Source organism: Dendrobates tinctorius, unplaced genomic scaffold (genome assembly GCF_039654945.1).
Source record: "Dendrobates tinctorius isolate UK_male_01 unplaced genomic scaffold, ASM3965494v1 ptg000036l, whole genome shotgun sequence".
Taxonomy (NCBI): Eukaryota; Metazoa; Chordata; class Amphibia; order Anura; family Dendrobatidae; genus Dendrobates; species Dendrobates tinctorius.
In genome coordinates, this window is record NW_027361704.1 from 24,529,296 (window position 1) to 24,550,855 (window position 21,560).

General features: G+C 39.3%; 1 protein-coding gene across 3 annotated transcripts in view; it reads right to left on the reverse strand.

Annotated features, from left to right (window-relative positions):
- Nucleotides 1–772: 772 nt before the first annotated feature.
- Nucleotides 773–21,560, reverse strand: part of JADE2 (jade family PHD finger 2) — a 385,012-nt gene continuing 364,224 nt past the window's right edge. For all 3 annotated transcript variants that reach the window (XM_073573758.1, XM_073573756.1, XM_073573757.1), the window contains exons 11-12: nt 10,291–10,383; nt 773–7,254 (exon numbers count right to left, since the gene is read on the reverse strand). In XM_073573758.1, coding sequence (XP_073429859.1) covers nt 6,389–7,254; nt 10,291–10,383 — 959 coding nt within the window. In that variant the 3' untranslated portion in view covers nt 773–6,388. The remainder of the gene's footprint in view (nt 7,255–10,290; nt 10,384–21,560) is intronic.

The following is a 21,560-nucleotide window of genomic DNA, read 5'->3' on the forward strand; positions in this document are numbered from 1 at the left end:
TGGACTTGCGGGAGATCTCTGCGCTCTCCGTCCAGGAGGAGGGACATGCAGCATCTCTGGGGTGAGTGACTGTCACACTAGATGGGAAAGTTTCACACTGGATGGGACAGACTGTCTGTCACGGAAATCCTGTGTCGCTGATTGGTCGAGGCCGGCCGGCCATGACCAATCAGCGACGCGGGATTTCGGTTACAGACAGACAGACATGATAAGACGATTATCAATATAGATAGCTGATAGTATTTATCTATTTATTATTTTAGGGTACATTCATAGCGCAAGTTCTAAACTATACATTTTTAAATTGTTTTTATTGGCCAAACTAGGTGGTTTTGTCTTGTAACCTGCAGCTTTGTACCTTTAATTGCGCTTAGTGCCCTTGACTCTTTATTTTAATTTTTAAAATTAATTTTAGAAAATCTCAGTTCACATTTGGCCGCACCCTTCTAGCCAAGCATCACCCACTATTTACTTCTTTTAAGGGTTGGGATCGTTGTAACACCATAAATCACAATACTTTCTGCAACTATAGGTCTGCAAAAAATTAAGTTTCTTTTATGATCTAAAAAAAAAAATGATGTATGGTGTTTGATGAATGTCCACCATAGGTTGTTTGGGATCTAGGCAGCTCATGATTGGTGGACTCTTGAACAAAAATGTAATGTGGATAACACCTTTAGATTAGTCCTAAACATGTTAATTTAAAATATTATATTGATAACCCAAACTATATGATTCGTTCTTGTTCAATATGAATGACATAAGTCACACGTACACATAAAACATTGCTTTATTAACTGCATTTGCAATCACATTGAAGGAACGTAAAAAGAGTTCTCATGAGCAATGGGCAGTGGTCCCATGTGTCTTAAAGCGAAAGCTGAACTCTAAACAAGAAGAAAACAATGGCTGACAAAACTATTCCAAGCAACACAAACTGCATGCATATACAGTAACACTGAACAAGTTCCATATATTATATTGCTGTAAGGATCGCCTAACATGGAAAATGTACAAAAAGGAGAAATAGGTCTTTGCATTAATGAAAAATACATTTTTTTTTTCCGTCTACAAAGGAATTTCTAATACAAGAAAATAAATATTGCAACATAAGCCAAAAATAATTTATAATTGCTCTTTCAATATATTTTCAATATTTCTCTTTATATTAACAAATGGCACATCACTTTTATTTTTCTTATAAAACAAAGACAGGAGTGTTGTCCTCCTGTGACATTCATAGAAGTTTCTGCATCTGATGTGATATTGTTTTACTTGTACAATGGAGAAAGTAGGCAGAATTTTCTTTAAAGAACAACTGCTAATTCCATGCTGTTTCTGTAGGGATACAAAGGTGATGGCAGTATGAACTTGCAAATCTTATAGATATGTTTGACAAGTAGAAATTTCTTAATGTGCTACAAGTTAGTTTAAGGCTGTGTGCACACGCTGCGGATTATGTGCGGATTCATCCGCGCGGATTTTGTAAAATCCGCAGGTGAAACCGCAGGTCAAAAGACCTGCGGTTTTACCTGCGGATTGCTCTGCGGTTTTGCCCTGCGGTTTTTCATCTCCTCAATGGAGGAGGTGGCAAACCGCAGGAGAATCCGCAGAAAGAATTGACATGTCAATTCTTTCTGCGGATTGAAAACCGCAGATAATCCGCGTGGAAAATTCCGCACCGTCTGCACTGCGGTTTTTGATTCCCATAGGGAATCATGCTACTGTACACTGCAGCAAAAACTGCTGCGGGTCCGCAGCGGCCAAAACCGCTGCGGAACCGCAGCAAAATCCGCAGCGTGTGCACACAGCCTAATGGTCATGAAATAAGATGATTGCTCCATGGGTAATTGTGAACTATTAACTACCTGAAGACTTACAGATTTGGTTTACCAATCAATGACAATCATAAGAGGAACTAATGTGAAATCCATGACCTCAATTAGTAAGTGCTTAAAGGTATAAATATCTGGATTAAACATTTTGATATAGAAGGTTACAATCTACCAAACATCATCAATTAACACAACATCATACTGCCTGCTCGAAATGAAAGTCAAGACCAACAACAGGTACTGTATTACAGCCTTATACACATTACATAAAAGTTGTCAGAACCTGATGATTTTAGAGGGATCGAATGTTTATGGGGGGCCTCCTGCCTCAACCACAACAGATGATGTTGAGGGAGTGAAAGATAGGGCCTTTGGAAATATCATGGCTGAGCTACTTCCACACATCTCTGATGGCTTCTATGTCATGGGAACAAAGGCTTTGGAATTCCACATGCCTTATCCAGCTTTCCTGCCAATCTGTTGGGGAAGAACTGGAAGACGCCGTACAGATTTAGGTTTGGCCAACATTAACTTATGTTGTAAATTAATTTCGATGATATATAATGTGCACATTATCATCTTGGAGCATTTTCAACACAAGAGATGGTAGTTCCAATTTGGTCCTGACACACTGCAGGCAGTCACCTATGAGCTGAACTTTTAGTTTATGACACACTTGAGCAAGTAACAAGAGGCACATCTAGAACCTTCAGGTCTAGTGACATTAGTGACCCTGGCCCACTTTCTGAACAGAGCAGACCCTTTGTGATTACGTATGTTGTAAGACAGTTGTTCCTTAAAGAAATTCTCAGAATGTTTGTTTCCTGTACTGATCAGGCAAGTAACACTACGAGCACAAAGCAGTGGATTGTGGATATATCTTAACCATAGTTTAACTGAAGCACAAAGAGGCAAGAACAATTAAATGCAGCATATTACTTATTGGTTTGGAATCTATACTAGTAACTGTATCTATAAACTACCAAGCATGTAAAGTTCCACGAGTCCTACACTGTATTTAACATTGTTTTAACACACATGCCCGTCATTGGCTCCTTCACCAATGAAGACAGGAGCTTTATAGAGCTTTCCAACCTTGGCAAATTCTGTGAGTTATTAACAGTAATGTAAATTTGCTCACGCTGCGTGTTTAGTTGACTTCTTACATAACAATGTTAGTTTAAGGGGTATAATTCTTGTTATACTGATCCAAAGCATTGGCTGGTTTATTAGGTCAGTATATCTGTAGATAAAAACGGTGGAAATGACATTTGACAAGGGTACGGATGTGACCCCTTAAGCTGCTGGTATGGTTGCTAATGAAAAGCTTCATCGTTGATAAAATAAAGCTGTGGGTGTGATACACTTAATCCAGTAGGAGGCGCAGTCTTCCCAGACTTCACGTCTCCCTTATAGTAAACTTGTATCTCAGGGTGTTGTGAGCTCATATGATCCAAGTTTGAAACAATTCCTATTTGTGTTTGTTAGCAAATATTTGCTTAAGATCCATAGTGGGGTGATGTAATTCTTAGTCACGTACAAGCATTCTTTGGCATCTGTTGAGTGAATTCTGTCGACATACGGTGTATCTGGTGGATCCTTTGCTTTCGTGGAAAGCTACAGGTTTTTGGGCTGCAGAAAAGCCCTAGGTTTTGCAGTTTTTGCTGTTACTGTTTATTTGACCTGTGGTTTTCCCTGAGCTCACCCTGGGGTCACACTAATTGAATTATGTCAAATATTTTAGTGACCAGTGAATGGTGGAATGAGACGATTAAGTGCATGTCTGGTTAGCACTGAAAATAAAGGATTACTTTTTAAGGCTTAGGAGGGACTGAACTAGTCGAGTGGCAGCTGATGAGCTAATAGTCCCCCGTAGATTTCGCTGTAAAAAGAAACCAACAGACTCTTCTATTATATGGGTGTGAGGGTGAGTACATATGTACACACAAAGTAGATATATACACACACATATGCTGCTGACAGTAATAGATATTCTTGCCGTTCTCAAGGCTGGGGCCTTCTGACAGCATAGATTTCACCTATACCTGTTAGCAAAGGCAAAAACCTTGTCATACGCCAAATCGATCACTAGTACTATGCAATTAAAGGAGGGACATATTTTTACATTACTGGATTGTAGAGCACAAACAGGTTACACAAAACCATGACTTGAATTTTTACAGATCTCTCAAAAAATTTGAAGTGCAAACGAGGTAAGGACCTGAGACATGTACATCTATACATCTGAAGCCAACACAGATACATACAATAAGAAACAATGTTTGAAGCTGGTAGTTGGAGCTAGCCCTGTGAAATGATCAAGAACATTTCACAATTAGGACACGACCCTTAAATGCTCAATCTAAGAAGGGTTTTCAGAATTGGAAGCGCTATATGACCTCTCAGTTTATTGGTTGGTAATCTTATCGTGGTACATAAGCACAAAGGGGTCCATTTTCCTTCTCAGAAAATACAGCTTTATAGCACTCGGATAGCAATCATTAAGGAATATGTACAGTAAGGACCATATGTAGCCCCTCAGCTGAGAGTAGGCCAGAGCTGTATTTGGAGTGGAGGAGCTACTCTGTTCCTTGAGTAACTAGGAAGCGCCACTGAAAATCAGCATTATGATAGAAGGTCAGGATGCCAGAGTTTATGTACAGTGCAATACATCGCCAGCATCAGGTCTTGTGAAGAGGGTTTAGGATAAACTGCTCCCAGAAAAGCTGCCTAAACTTTCCCAAATCATTGAAGAACTGCAAGACCTTTGCATAATGTTCCTCGGATTACTAGAGCATTGCCATAGTAATAACATTAAGTTTGAGGATCTGCAAAACAATCCAAAAATAAAGGAAAATTAACTTTCCACTTTTGTCAGATTCTGTGAAAATGTATATTATATGTTACTGGATGCAGGATTGTTGAAACATTATTCTCTTATGACAATCTGTAGACATTCCACACTTGAAATAGTAAGTGCATTTATAGTTTTTGTGGCGCCCCCTGTGCTGAATAGAAAAATGCTATAAAAATACAAAGAAAAAAAAAAAAAAAAAAAAAAACACAACTAAAACTGTACAGTCACCTGTGTTAAAAGGTTTCTCTTGGCTCTTTTTTTTTTTTTTAAGGAGTGAAAAACAAAAACCAGAGAAATCCTTTATCAATGGAGAGGTAAGCATTCATTCTATTTTGTTAGGCATTTCTGTGGATTGAACCTTACCCTAAAGCCATCCCATACGCATTAAGCTAATGTCGATATTGACGGGTTTGTCTGACAGTCTAATGTGAATGGGAGCCCTGGGCAATTGATTGTCGGAGAAAATATCAATCCGGAATGTCTGATTTTGACCAATGCTACTGTCTCTTACAGATAAGCCGTTTACAGACATGTTTGGCAGCTGCTCTCTCATGGAAAACATAGAAGCGCTCAGGAGAATGAGAGCTCCTGTGTATGGGAGATCCGTCTGACATGGCTGCCATCCGAATGATCGTCTTAACCATTGCTTGGTCAACAGTCATCTATGTGTATGGTGGGCTTAACTGAACTAAATCTCCTCTGACAGTTTTATATCATGAGGCACATAGCTCAACAGGAAGAATGCAATCAGTCATCCATTATTATATTATGGCATTTACAGTTTTTATAATAAGATACATAAGAAAGAAACACATGAGAACCCTAAAGCTTCCCGTCCCAGTGTAGATGGTTTATGTACTCCCTTATGACCACATATGGTTCATTGAAAATATTTTTGTTACAAAACGAATGCCTATGTTTTCCCCTCTTGGCCAAACCACAGAGGTGAAGCCTAGTTTGTCCACCTGAGCAAGTAAATCCAACCGACTGTTAGAGGGCTTAATGTCAATATCTTCCAATAGCTGTTTGCATATTCCACTCCCAGACGTAGCAGATGTATTGATAAGGAGAGCCAAGAGAGGCTCATAGTGCTGCACACTTCTGCTGTTTAATGTCTGTTCATGGCCAACAAATAAAGCCCTGGACGGAAGATAATGAGTTCATATAAACCTTTACAATAGCAAAAGTTGCCTTCCTCTACATATAATAAGTGCTTTCTTCAAATAAGCAATGTATTTGTGCTTTAAACTACTAATAACAGTTTTGCTTATTTTACTAAATGTTTCGTATCATTAAATGATGAGAGAAAGTTAAACTCACAAACTACTTGTGTTTTGTCCTAAATTTAATGCCCAATACCGATACAGCTGTAGCCACGTCACCTTTTAATGGCTGCTGTGGAACAAGAAGCACGGGTCCCTTGATGCACATGCTTGCATTTAACTGGGAAATGCTAGTTAGCTACAACGGGACATCTACAGTACAAGTAACTATGTTTGTGAGGTTTAATATGACTACAGGTAGAGAAAGACAACTGTGCTGGAAAGACATGTGTTACATATATGTGGGTATATGTAAAACACATTATATATACATATGACAGACACCTCTGCTGAGAGCAAGGAAAAGTTGTACATGGCAGTCATATTATGGTTTAGGCATCAAGAAATGTTCCTGTTTCTTTTCAGCTCGAAACTTATGATGCCAAAATACTCATTCGGACAATGTCATCATTTGAGGCATCAAACTGCTTAAGCTGTGTTCTTCCTTGACTTGATTCCTCCTCAGAGTCCGTCATTTCTACATCTGAGTAGTAGCCATCAGTTTCTATGTCTAAATGGGAGTTTGCTTTGGGCATTTCTTTTACTTGACGTCCATTTGCCCTTTCAGAATTCTCACTCTGTGACCTCAAACTGGCCTTTCTACCCTTTGGTAATCGAAATCTCACCATTGACTTTGCGCAACCTAGTGAGTCAGGCACTTTGACAAGAGAATTAGACTCCGGTTGAACCAATTTTACTGAAATGTCCCCATTGTCTACTTTACTGATATCTGAAAGGTTTTGTGAGTCATCGGTCTTTGACCCATGCAATAGAGCAGAACCTTTCTTTACGTTTTTTTTATCACTCTGCCCTCTTCTCTCCACTTGTACCTTGGCATATACTTTTCCAGTTCTGTTGGGTCTTTGATTAGTAGGCAATTTTGCCTCATCTGTTAAGCACTTCAAATCATTCCATAGGGCAAGTTGGTCATCTGGAGAAATGGTGCCATGGCTGTTTCTGAGACCTCTTTTTTTTCCATTTGTTCGTGTTTTGCTTTTCCCCTTCTTTACAGTCTCCATCTGTTTGAGAGGGGACTTGAGCGAGTTATCCATCATGATGCTTAACAAGGTCTCTTCATCTTGTAATAGTTCTTCAGAAAGAAGACCGGAAGCATCATTTTCCCTGTGACCATTGTTTAAGGACCATTGAGTCATTGTCATGTTCTCAGTGGTGATTTGAACTGGCTGAGCCAACCAGCTGCTAAAAAATGTTCCATCTATTGGGAATGATGATGTCAGATCTGCAAGAAGAACAAACCAAAAGACACTTTGAATCATTTATTATTGTTCATTTTTATAATGAATCATAAATCATTTTTTATAAGAATATATTATTAATGGACATATAGCAAGAGAATGAGATATTAAGCTAAACACTGGAGGTTAGGGTCTTCACATATGAATCCTATTGTAAGCCCCGTCTAATGTCGGTTGTATGTAAAGGAAGAACTAATACAAGAGTGGACAGAGCCTTAGGCCGTAGCGGAGTTCCAAGAATTAAACACTCAACAACAACATTATATACTGAAATTATTGACCATTGAGGTGAGCAGGAACAGACATTAGTAAGAAGGTTAAGATTTAACATAGTGTCTTTCAATTTTCCAGCGTGCAATGTACAATAAGAAATACGGTAATAAAAAATTATATTATGGGACCATGTAAGCCAGAAAAATGTATGTAAATACTTGCATGCCTCCCGCCCCCAAATACAAACATTTTATAGGACTAATAGCTACCCAAAAATTATTTTCTGGCTAGCCAATAAAGATATTGCTCCATTACTCCTAAAATACCTTTCTCTTTTTTGGGCATAAAAGTATTTACATAAATTTCCCAGAGTGAATCTAGCAGTCATATATTCTCCAGTGCATTTAGCTCACCAAACAAGTGGAGAAGAGTGACAAAATTATTTTTTATTACAATTCCCATAACTTTTCTTTTTTTATAGAAACTGAATCTCTGTGAAACACAAAACTGTAAGATATCTAGCATTTTTTGTCAAATGAAAAACTAATTTTAAATCTTGTTTTTTCAATTGCACAATGGAATAACACTTTTAGAGCCCTGTTTAGTGACGAGGTGTAATACGCTCACCTGTCCATGCTCCATCGCTGACAGTGCAAAGAGTGGTGGCACCTCCCATACTGCATGACAAGTAAAGACCACTGACGTTACCTGTAGGAGTGTGCACAGCCTAGCCAAAAAGGTTAACTCTAATAATGATGTCAATCATGGTCCTGTAGGCTAGCCAATCACTGGGCTCAACCGGATGACCAACAAGCAGAAGGATATAAATCCCCTTTAGTTGATCTGTTACTGACATTTATTAAATATGCAAATTGTTTCTTCAGAGAGGAAGAGGAATAGAACTCTAGCACCAGCTATAGGAAACAGCAATCCGAAAAGTAAATATTAACCTTTTAACGAGCATTGCCATGTGACTTAGGATATAAGCCAAACCAGAATCTGAATTTTCAGACATGTTTTTTGGGGTATTGCATCTAGTCAGTGCAAAATATGAGATCTAGTCCTCTTCTTCTCTGAAGAGACAATTTGCATATTTAATTTCCTGAGGAGAATACATGGCGTTTAATTCTCCTCACTCTGACATGTCAGGCCTGGCTTGGTTTATCACTCATCCACAAGGAGAAACGCTACCCCTGAGATCCCATTCCTCTCACCTAGCCAAATAAGATCTCATACTTTGCACTGACAAGGGACAATACCTCGAAACACTTTCTTTAAATTGAGAATCAGGTTTGACTTTTGTCTTTAGTCACATGGCAAGGCTCATGAAAGGGTCGATATTGACTTTGGTAAGTCGCTATGTGATCGCTAGTGAGCTGTCAAACAGACAGCTTCACCAGCGATCAGCATAGCGACGTCGAGCGCGCGGCGTCACTGTGTTCGTTAGTTACCAGCGCACTGATGCAGGGAGTTGGTAACTAATGTACACATCGGGTATCCAAGGGATGTGCGTCCCTTAGATACCCGATGTGTACGTTAGTTACCAGCTCCTTGCATCAGCGCGCTGGTAACTAACATACACATCGGGTTTCTAAGGGATGCACGTCCCTTGGATACCTGATGTGTACGTTAGTTACCAGCTGATCGCTGGTCTCCCGCCTGTTACACGCAGCGATGCGTGCTGGCCAGCGGGAGACCAGCGACCAAAGAAAAGTCCTGGCCTTTCCTACAATGATCAGCGATACCGGCAGGGGGGCTGGTCACTGATCGCTGTCACACACAGCGATCTCGCTGGTGAGATCGCTGTTGTGTCACAAAACTTGTGACTCAGCAGCGATCTCGCTAGCGAGATCGCTATATGTCACGGGGCCCTAAGTCTCATCACTCTGACATGCCAGACCTGTCTCATCACTCTACACAAGAAGAAAGGTTACCCTTAGATGTTATCACATACTGGTCTGGTGCTCTTTATATTAGATTGACTTCTATTATTATTCTCCTATATTTGTTTTTTTATTTATTCTTCTGTTTAACCCCTGAATGCACTTCTGGAATTTGCCCTTCTCAACCTTATGATACTGCCTCATCTCTTGAACTTGAACCTGTTTACCCCATAACTACTTATCTGCTTCCGATTTTATAATTGTTACCACCTGTTCCTGTCATTTTCTGCAACACACTCAATTAGCTAGCAGCTTCTACATGGATCCAACCCAGGGGCCCCTTCAGTGAAGGTTTTTAGGAATGGCAACATGTTAATGGCTATCTACAGGCTAAATTGATATGAAAGTTGCTAAGCTTTGTTACATTAATAGAAGTATTGTTGAAATATATCTTAGACCTCAGAATCACAAATGCATGAATTTGAACCCTGCAATGCATACGGTTGTGAGTGCCAAGATCATCATTTTAAAGCTCATAGTAACATTCATATTTCATTATTTGGAGCAACCGAGCATTTTTTTCAGACATCTTACAAATCAACATTGTCTGACCACTGGCAACAGAAGATTTTGCCATTATAGATTAGTTCATATTTTAAGTTTATTACAAATTTCGTAAATATATATTCGAACTAGATCTGTCATCATATTAACAGTTGTGAAAGGAACTTCATGAGGGCACTGAGCCAACACATGGTATTGTCCTGTCTCTGACATTTAATATCGGTGTAAATAGGAAAGAGACAAAACGGTATATAGAATACATCCAGAAATTGAAGATAATCTGAAATCTCTTGCTTACATATCATTTGTATTTACATGTCATGTACAGCATAGACATGATTACATGACAAGCGAGCTTACCCAAGTGTCCCAAAACAGATTGCTTTCCTCTTCTCGTTCTTTCCTTTCTTTCAAGACAACTTGTTTTTTTTCCTTTTGTCTTCTTTCTGGATTCTATTGGAACAAAATATTTATCTTAGTGAAATGAAAAAAACAAAAAAGAACAAAACTTAACTCTAAAATCCACAATCGTAAATTCAAAGTGTGAATTCTTACACATCGGTGGAGTTTCCTGATAAAGAGGACTGTATTGATAGTAATGTGTGCCTGCCGACAGATCAGGCACTGATGTAGCAAATTAACTCTGTTTATATCAAACTTTTCCAGGGACAGATGCTTCTGAAAGAACGGTCTTGAATACCGTACATTTTAGTTCAATCCAAATGTCCACATAGCTAATTAGGATGGAAAACGTTCGTAAAGTTCCTGCAGAGTGAGATGTGTTGAAAAACCATACATACAAAGCTTTATTTTGGAATCTTTAGTGAAAAAACATTATTGCTGTTCTACTGAATATTTAGTTTAAGAGGAGTCAGTCACCCCCAAAATGAAAATTAAACAGTTGTACAGGGAACTTAGCCCCTGTAAAAACCACACCTGCCTGACATATTTCATTGTTGTAGTTACTTTCACAACTCATTTTATTCCATATGCAAATGAGGCAGCTTCAGTGCACCCTTGGTGTGGCAAAGGGCTCAGTGCACCATTCTGCTGCCTTAATTTGCATTATGAGCGACTTCAAATTACCCTTGGACAGAAAGAATGCTAACTCAAACCATGTCCCTAAGCACCACTTTCATCAATGCCTCCTGTCAGCGGCCACTACTTGCTACCATGAAACACCTGAAAGTGAAGAAATTGGCATCAGTAAGGAGGAGACGGTGCTACGTAGCTCAGTTACATGCTCCTCATAGGTCAATATTGGGGCAGCACGGTGGCTGAGTGGTTAGCACTGCAGCACTGGAGTCCTGGGTTCGAATCCCACCAAGGACAACATCTGCAAGGAGTTTGTATGTTCTCCCCGTGTTTGCGTGGGTTTCCTCCGGGTACATTCCAAAGACATACTGAAAGGGAATTTAGATTGTGAGCCCCATCGGGGACAGTGATGATAATGTGTGCAAACTGTAAAGCGCTGCGGAATATGTTAGAGCTATATAAAGATTAAGATTTAAGATTAAGAGTGAACCATTGATTGTGCAGAAACAGGCCCAACACAAACTCCAATGAAACAGAAGCCACACAGAGGTTCATGTGCGCATAATGTGCATGTCCATGTATAATATGTGTACATCTGTACAATGCGTGCATAATAAGTACATGTATACAGCAAATGAAGTATTGCACACGTCACCAATTTTTTTAAGTAAATATAATTTCAAAAGGTTCCATTAACATGAAATTCTCACCAGATGTCGGCAACAACCCATCCAGGCAAAGAAATCAAACTATAAATGTCCATAAAATTAAGTTATGAGAGAAAAACACAGGAAATTTTTTTTAAGCTTGCTTACTGAAATGTATTAATACTTTGTACAAAAGCCTTTGTTGGTGATGACAAATTCAAGACGCCTCCTGTATGGAAAAACTAGTCACATGCATTCCTTAAGTGTGATTTTGGCCCATTCTTCCACACAAACACTCCCTAGTTTCATCCTCATCACGCTGGTAGCAGATTTTTATCGAGAATGTCTACGTAAATTTGCCCATTCATACTTCCTTCAATTATATAAAGTTTGCCAGTGCCGTATTCTGAAAAACAGCCCCACACCATAATGTTCCCACCTGCAAACTTCACTGATAGTATGGTGTTTATGGAATGATATACAGTGCCTTTCAGCCTACAAACATGGTGTGTATTTGTAAGTTGTGTACCGGGCTGTGTTCCTCGGGATACAGCGAAGTCATGGGCAAGAAAAGTCTCCTACACAGTTCACTCACCGTAATTACTTTACTTTGTTATGTGGATGACTCAACCTGAAAATAGGAAACATTCAAAACATTATACAGACATTCAACCGGGAGGCTGAGACCCTTGTGCTGTGGACTCCCAAACAATACCTACTATACTTTCTATAAATGTATCTACTGGTGTGCCTGTCAAAGCCGCTTGCCTGTTACTACCCTGGGAAATGGGACAATAATATGAGTGTAACGTACGGGGATCTCCTGCGGTACAGCACAACAGTTTACCATCTTAAAATCAATTATCTCTATCCTCCAAACAAATATCCCTCTCCAATCTCGATGTGACTTCAATGATCTCAGAGGAACAGTCCGGCATCAACTATATCGAAAATATCTTAAAGATTACCCAATTGCGACAGCTATTTAATTGTAAACAAAGTCTATTGAAGCTGAACAATTATCCCTTACTATAATGTTGTTCAGGAACTCTCTCCTGAAACAAAGAAAGTTAAAGTTTGGTCTGAAGTCCGTTGTGTGCAGTGTCGGCACTTAGGAGTGGCTTGTGTGGATTAGGATTCTTAATTATGGAACAAACAGAAAATGTGGCAGCAAATCCGGAATTTCCAAAGGCTAATTTTGGCAATAATCATGGCCTGAAACAGGCAATATGCATATATATCTAGCTACAGGCTCTATCTCAGCCTTGAATATTTTGGTGCCATAATGTAGGGAGGTGCGTGCACGGTTATCCACTGCGGCGCCGCAGTGTGCCTAAAGGTACTGTCACACTAAGCGATATCGCTAGCAATATCGCTATAACTTGTGACATTATAGCGATATTGCTAGCGACATCGCTGTGTCTGATACTTACCTACGACCCGCTCCCCCGCTAGTATTCGCTGATCGCGCGAGAACGTCCAGGACTGTTTCTCGTCGTCAGCTTCCTGCGGCGTTTCCTGTGGAGAGACGAGCGTGGAGCCGGGCAGGAGGACGCAGGATCGCCTAGTGTGACAGGTAAGTAGCGACCCCCGTCCCCAGCGATGTCGCTGGTGAGATCTGCCTGTGTGGCAGCTCACTAGCGACCACTTAGCGATGCACCAGCGATCCTGACCGCGTCATATCGCTGGTCGGGATCGCTGGTACATTGCTAAGTGTGACAGTACCTTTAGTTTTCTTACCAACCAGAATCTTATCTGGACAAACAATCGATGTATACAGAAGGATTTGGGGTCTCTCAAGCAGGTGAATGGTACAGTTGGTGACTGTGACTTAACTCCTTCAGCATCCAACACCTCTCATGTAGGGTTTGAGGCTTTTCTATTTCTCAGCAGCATCCTTGGCAGAAATCTCCTCACATCTGAACAGGTTCTGGTCACGGACACAATCAGCTCCACTCTGCCGCAGCTCTGGCCTTGGTGGATTGTTTTGATGAGAGGTTGTTGGGATTCCCCTCCGGCAAGTCCTCTCCCTGTTCTCAGACTGCAGACTGCCCATAAGATGGACGCATTTCCTCTTCCTGTGTTTCACATCTCCTTAATTTGTAGCTCCACCTCTGACATTCATTTTGCATTTTACAGTCTTTCAGTAATGCATAGGCAACAGCAACATCTTGTGATCGAACAAGAACATTATTACAGATGATTTACAACAGGTACAATATTAACCCCTTAATGTCCAACGACGTGCACAGTATGTGATCAGACATCTCCCCTGCTTTGATGAGGGCTCTGGCGCTGAGCCCGCATCAAAGCCGGGACATGTCAGCCGTCAGGGGTTACAATCAAAAAACTGTTTCTAAAGGATATTTATGTGCAAAAAGTACACCTAAGAAATCAACTTTTATATGGGCAAAAATTTAAAAATTCTGAAGAAAATCAGGTACGTTTTATTACGGTGTACCATAAAAAATGGCATAAATTTAGACAGATCATTACTAAACGCTGGTCAATTTTACACACGGCTCCAGTATTAAAAACAGCGTTGCCCCCAATTCCATCTATTGTGACTAAAAGGCCTACAAATCTTTGAGACCATTTGATGATACAATGGAAGGATTTTATCCACGTGGCAAATGTAAAGCCTGTTCCAACTGTATTAAGGAAAAAAACTTTTCCAATCATGATGGATCTAAGAGTTATCAAATTAGAAAATTTATTACATGTGCATCCATGGGAGTCATTTATCATTCTACCTGCCCTTGTGGTAAGGTGTATATATAGGGCTCACCACTAGAGAATTAAGGATTCGTGTACGAGAACATCATTTGGATATAGTTAAAGCAAAGGAGGTGGAGGATATTGCAAGTTTGAATACGATCCCCAGACATTACAAGAGGTTTCATGATTGTATTCCTCATTGCATGAAGGTAAAGGTGATAGACATGGTAAATGTAGGATCCAAAGGGGGGGATCTGGGTAAACTGTTGGCCCAGATTGAAAGCCGCTGGATCTATAGATTAGACACACTAACTCCTCAAGGTCTCAATGAGAACCTTGGCTTTGGAGCATTCCTGTGAGATTTGATGTTGATACAGTTTTATGCTTGATCATTACGCAGTCTATTTCAAAGTATCTAGTTATTTTAATTATGTTTTCATTGTTTGTGTGTGATTGTGTTGATTTTAATTAATGTTGTTTTTTTAGAAATATAGGTCCATATTTGCTCATCCATGATCTGAAATCTATGGAGTTGGTTGCCTGAATGATTGGTCAAGAGAAGGAATAATTAATCATATGAAGAGCCTTGGAAAATAACACACGAAAGATGGAAACACTGAATACTCGTTGGAAGAGTTTGGACATTTTTGTGTAAAATTTTGTGGTCTCTATATTTTATCTCTGAGATAACGGGAATGTTATATATATATACACACACACACACATACATACAGGTGGCTTGTTTATAGTATGTGCTTCAATTGTAGAAGTCATGTTTTCAGCTAGGAGAGTGTGCTATACTTATAATTGTATGCAATTGGAGGGATATTTTAAGAAATGTAGTATGGAAATTTTTCCCACTATATTAAAAAGGGAGTTGAGCGTTTCTTTATAATTATATACTACAACTAAGAAGTGGATAGATGTCTGATATAATAGGGGTTAATTTTAATATCTTCCTATACAAGTGTATTTTTTGTATAGATATAAATTATTTTTATATAAATTTCACATATTGGCACTGATGTAGACACATTTTCAATAATTATTCTTATTCACTCTAATAATTTGGTTTATGGTGACTATTATTTATTATCACTTACAGTTCACTGTATAGTCTATCTACACACTTCAGAATTTTATTTATTTTATTTCACTTATAATATACATATTGAATGTTATATGTATTTTACATCCATCACCTGTGATATCACTTCACTTTGCTCTTATAGAGAGGATTGCTCTTGTCCGATTCTTTTGGTGTATGGATTGGCAGGATTAGGTCCCTACCTGCGGGGGGGGGGGGGGGTTCAACCAGCCTCCATGCTTCCATTAGACGGCCAGGAAAATACATCATTCTGTAAAGTGCTTTTTGAATTTATGCATTTAATATGCTCGGGTTTTTTTTGGTTGATTTTTTTTTTTTAATCTCTTCACATATTTTTATTTTATATATATAATTTTTTTGTTATACAAAATTGATCTGAGTTTATATGATTTCCCTAGAAATAACATTTCCGATATTTATTGGAAATTTAACATCTATTGAACAGACATGTAGGTTAAATCTTTCCTTTAGTGGAAAAATGTTTTTTGCTGTCCCTCTGTTGCTACTATATAGTGACAAAGTTGGCAATTTTTGCTTTTCTGACTGATTTATGTGTTTGAATTAGTGGGCAATAATTCTAGAAGAATATCTATTTGCTTTAATATAGATGAACATGCTTCAATATGCTATGCTATATCTATCTACATATTTTGGAATTGCATATAATGGAGACGTATATGGTGGGTCCAAATACAGATAAATATGCTGTGCCGTTTTCATCTGTTCTGGAATTGTAGGTAATCGATTTTGGTATATACTGGGAGTCGATCTTAACCTGATGAGTAAAGGTTCATTATAATATGTCAGCGCTAGATTAGTGATTAGATGCGGTGTGGCTGCAGTATATCATCTGCTTTAATTTGTTTACAATGGCTGGTGTAGCGGCTGATAGTATGCTACCTGTTCTTAACCTTAATTTGGCTGCAATGACTGAAAACTTGTGAGAGAAAATATATGAATGAATGATCATTATGGCCAAACCCCTCCCCTTCTATCATGATTGGTCATTGGGTGATACAAGTATGGTGACGGTCCATTACATAGACACACCCCCTGGAGGAAGCATTGACAGCAAAACGCGCGTCGGGTTTAAGAATTTTACCGGGCCACTTGGCATCTACACATAGCAAGAGCTGGGAACAGGTAATATGTATGTATGAGATATCAATAGAGTTATCTATATGTCTGTTGGTGAGCCGTCACAGGGTTCAGCTTTATGTGCATTACAACGGCAGCATTTGCAGCCGTCCTTATGTGCTCCTTTTTCGTGTCCATGATAGGACTCAATATTGTGTGAAGCACACGGCGGTATTTGTAGCCGTCTCAGGGCGCTTTTTTTATGAGCAAAGCATGCAATTCATTGAATGATGCGGTTTACCGCTACATCATGTGTGTATATTGGAGTGTTAATTTGAAAGCATGTTATGCGAATCATAATTAATTAGGCCGTGTGGCATGTTGCAATATATAATGTAAAAAAGGAGCACTTTATAAGGAACCTTTTCTAACAATCATATATACAAAATAAGAGGATAATTCTTTCTGGTAATTTTTTTGTATTGCAATTAATAGTATTTGTATCCGTCTTAGTGCGCTTTCTTTCATGTGCAAAGCATGCAACTCATTGAGTGATGCGGTTTTACCGCTATATCATGTGTCTATATTGGAGTGTTAATTTGAAAGCATGTTTTGCAAATCACAAATAATTAGGCCATGTGGCATGTTGCAATATATAATGTATAAAAGAAGCACTTTATAAGGAACATTGTTTAATGAGCATGTATATAAAATAAGAGGAGGATAATTCTTTCTGGTAATCTTTATGCATTTAGTGCGCCTTTATTTATGTGCAAAATTAAGCAAATGCAGTATATGGGACTCTGTGGCTTCTTTTGTAATTTTTATACCTCATATTAATGTAACTATTTAGTTTCATATCAGGTTATAGTGATTATATATATATATTCTTTTCACTATAAAAAATGTTTTTGTGAGCGCTATAGGGAAATATTCCTATTATTTTGATGTATGCAAAATTCTGACAGATATACATTTAATGAAATGTTTTTTATTGTATCCATGTTTCCTAAACTTGTGTATACGCTAAATTCTGACTTTTCTATGGTATGAGGCACCTTGTTTTATTATTTTGTTGAAATAAAAATTGGAATTTTAATAAGTTAGTGTTTCTATCACACTTTTTTGATCTGGATGTAGTTTAATTTCTACAAGGATCAGTATGCTTTATGGTTTTTTAATTATGCCTAATAGCAATCAATGTATTTGGCACAAACAGTTAACTTTATTTTAAGACCAAGTGGGTATTATCAGAGAGTTTTACTGGGGTGTAAACTTCTTCCTTTCTGACCCTGGACAATTATGAGCAGTCAATAACAAACTGTGGAAAGAAGAACAATGCAAACAAATAGCTTCAAACAGGCTCCGTGTGAGACATGTAGAGATCAATCTACAGTATATACTCGCGTATAAGCCGAGATATTCAGCCCATTTTTGGGGGCTGAAAGTCCCCCTCTCGGCTTATACGCGAGTCATATACTGGTGGTCGGCCAGGCGGGGGTGTAGGAGATCATACTCACCTCTCCTAGCATGTCTCTTGCAGTCCCCCGTGCTTATTTCATCTTCTCGGCGCTGTTCTTCCTGCTTTCAGCGGTCACATGGTTCCGCTCATTACATATGCGCATATGTAATGAGTGTCTCATTACTTATGCGCATATGTAAGGAGCGGAACCACGTGACAGCTGAAAGCAGGAAGAACAGCGCTGAGAAGATGGAATAAGCACGGGGGGCTGCAAGAGATATGCTAGGAGAGGTGAGTATAGCGGAGGGAGCCATATTCACCTGTCCCCCGCTCCACCGCTGCGTGTCGCTCTGCTGTCTTGCTTCCTCTGGCAGTGACGTTCAGGTCAGAGGGCGCCATGACGTAGTTAGCAGGCGCCCTCTGCCTGAACAGTCACTGTGCAGAGCCGGCAACGCTGAGGAGCAGCAGCAGGGACGAGGTGAGTATATAGTTTTTTTTTTAAATTGAGGCAGCGGCAGCATTATAAGGGGCCACTAATAACTGTGCATCATTGTAAGGGGCCGTTCACTGTGCAGCATTATAAGAGGCCACTAATAACTGTGCATCATTGTAAGCGGCTGCTCACTGTGCAGTATTATAAGGGGCCACTAATAACTGTGCATCATTGTAAGGGGCCGCCTACTGTGCAGCATTATAAGGGCAGTAGGTTCGGCATTTTCCACACTAGGCTTATACGTGAGTCAATAAGTTTTTCCAGTTTTTTGTGACAAAATTAATGGGGTTGGCTTATACACGAGTATATACGGTACTCTACTCACTGCAGAGTGAGGACGTGTTGGAAACAGCAGACCTGAGTGTGAGTAACTGCCAGCTTTCATCACTAGCAGTCAGTGTGAGGTAAGGGGCGGTGCTGCAGAAGTTGATTCTCATTACAAACATTTCTAGTAGCTTGATTTTCAAATTCAAATGAACTTTATTGGCAGAGCCAAACATACTAGCATTGTGAAAGCAAGTGCAGTGCTACCAACACTGTGCACTGTCCCTCCCTCCACACTGACTGCTAGTGATGGAAGCTGTTTAACCCTTTTACTCCCAAGGGTGGTTTGCATGTTAATGCCTGGGCCAATTTTTACAATTCTGACCACTGTCCCTTTATGAGGTAATAATTCTGGAACGCTTCCATGGATCCTGGTGATTCTGACATTGTTTTCTCGTGACATATTGTACTTCATGTTAGTGGTAAAATTTCATTCATATAACTTGCGTTTATTTGTGGAAAAAAAAACAGAAATTTTGCGAAAATTTCGCAATTTTCCAAATTTGAATTTTTATGCTCTTAAATCACAGAGATATGGCACTCAAAAAACTTAATAAGTAACATTACCCACATGTATACTTTACATCAGCACAATTTTGGAACCAAAATTTTTTTTGTTAGGAAGTTATAAGGGTTAAAAGTTGACCAGCGATTTCTCATTTTTACAACATCATTTTATTTTTAGGAACCACATCACATTTGAAGTCACTTTGAGGGGTCTATATGATAGAAAATACCCAAAAGTGACACCATTTTAAAAACTGCACCCCTCAAGGTGCTCAAAACCAGATTCAAGAAGTTTATTAACCCTTCAGGTGCTTCACAGGAATTTTTTGAATGTTTAAAAAAAAACCCAAACATTTAACTTTTTCACAAAAAAAATTACTTCAGGTTCAATTTTTTTATTTTACCAAGGGTAACAGGAGAAATTGGACTGGAAACGTTATTGTGCAATTTATCCCGAGTACGCCGATACCTGATATGTGGAGGGGAACCACTGTTTGGGCGCATGGCAGAGCTCGGAAGGGAAGGAGCGCCGTTTGACTTTTTCACTGCAAAATTGGCTGGAATTCAGATCGGATGCCATGTCAAGTTTGGAGAGCTCCTGATGTGCCTAAACAGTGGAAACCCCCCACAAGTGACCCCATTTTGGAAACTAGACCCCCAAGGAACTTATCTATATATGTGGTGAGCACTTTGAACTCCCAAGGGCTTCACAGAACTTTATAACGTACAGCCGTACAATTAAAAAATCATATTTTTTCCACAAAAATGATCTTTTCACCCCTAATTTTTATTTTCCCAAGAGTAACAGGACCCTAAAAGTTATTGTGCAATTTGTCCTGAGTATGCTGATACCCCATATGTGGGAGTAAACCACTATTTGGGCGCATGGCAGAGCTCAGAAGGGAAGCAGCGCCATTTGACTTTTTTGGCTGGAATTGAGATCGGATGCCATGTCGCGTTTGGAAAACCCCTGATATGCCAAAACAGTGGAAACCCCCCAATTCTAACTCCAACCATAACCCCAACACACTTCTAGCCCTAGCCGGAAAATGGAAATAAATACATTTTTTTATTTTATTATTTTTCCCTAACTAAGGGGGTGATAACGGGGGGTTTGATTTTCTATTTATGGCGGTTTTTATGTTTGGCAGCTGTCGCACGCTAAAAGACGCTTTTTATTGTAGAAATAGTTTATGCATCACCACATTTTGAGACCTATAATTTTTCCATATTTTGAGCCACCGAGTCACGTGAGGTCTTATTTTTTGCGGGACGAGTTGACTTTTTATTGGTACCATTTTCGGGCATGTGACATTTTTTGTTCGCTTTTTATTCCGATTTTTGGGACGCAGAATGAACAAAAAACAGCGTTTCATGAACTTCTTTTGGGGGGTGCGTTTACACCGTTCCGCGTGCGGTAAAATTGATAAGGCAGTTTTATTCTTCGGGTCAGTACGATTACAGCGATACCTCATTTATGTCTTTTTTATGTTTTGACGCTTTTATGCAATGAAAACAATTTTATATAAAAAATAATTATTTTTGCATCACTTTATTCTGCGAGCTATAATTTTTTGCTGATGATGCTGTGTGGCGGCTCGTTTTCTGCAGGACAAGATCCGTTTTCAGCGATACCATGGTTATTTATATCTGTCTTTTTGATCGCACGTTATTGCACTTTTTGTTCGGCGGTATGATGATAAAGCATTATTTTTTGCTTCGTTTTTATTTTTATTTTTTAAGGGATTCAATAAAGGGGTTAACTAGTGGGACAGTTTTATAGGGCGGGTCGTTACGGATTCGGTGATACCATATATGTGTACTTTTATTGTTTTTTTTATTTTCAAAAAATGAACTTATTAGGGAATATTTTTTTTTTTAAATTATTTAGCTATTTTTTATAAATTACTTTTACACTTTTTTTAAAAATTTTTTTTAACTTTATTACACTGTCCTAGGGGGGACATAACTGTCATGTGACAGATCGCTGATCTGACACATCACAGATTGCTGTGATAGATCAGTGATCTGTTACAGGCAGTTCTGGAGGCTTCCTCATGCCGGCGCTTTGCAGGCATGAGGAAGCCGGCTCCCTGCAGGCCCCCGCCGCCATATTGGATCCGGGGACCTGCAGGGAAGGAGGCCCCCGCAGCAGCGCAACACATCGCGCTGCTCAGGGGGTCTCAGGGAAGCACAGAGGGAGCCCCCTCCCTGCGCGCTTCTCTCCTATGCCGCCGGTACACTGCGAGCAGGGGCTGA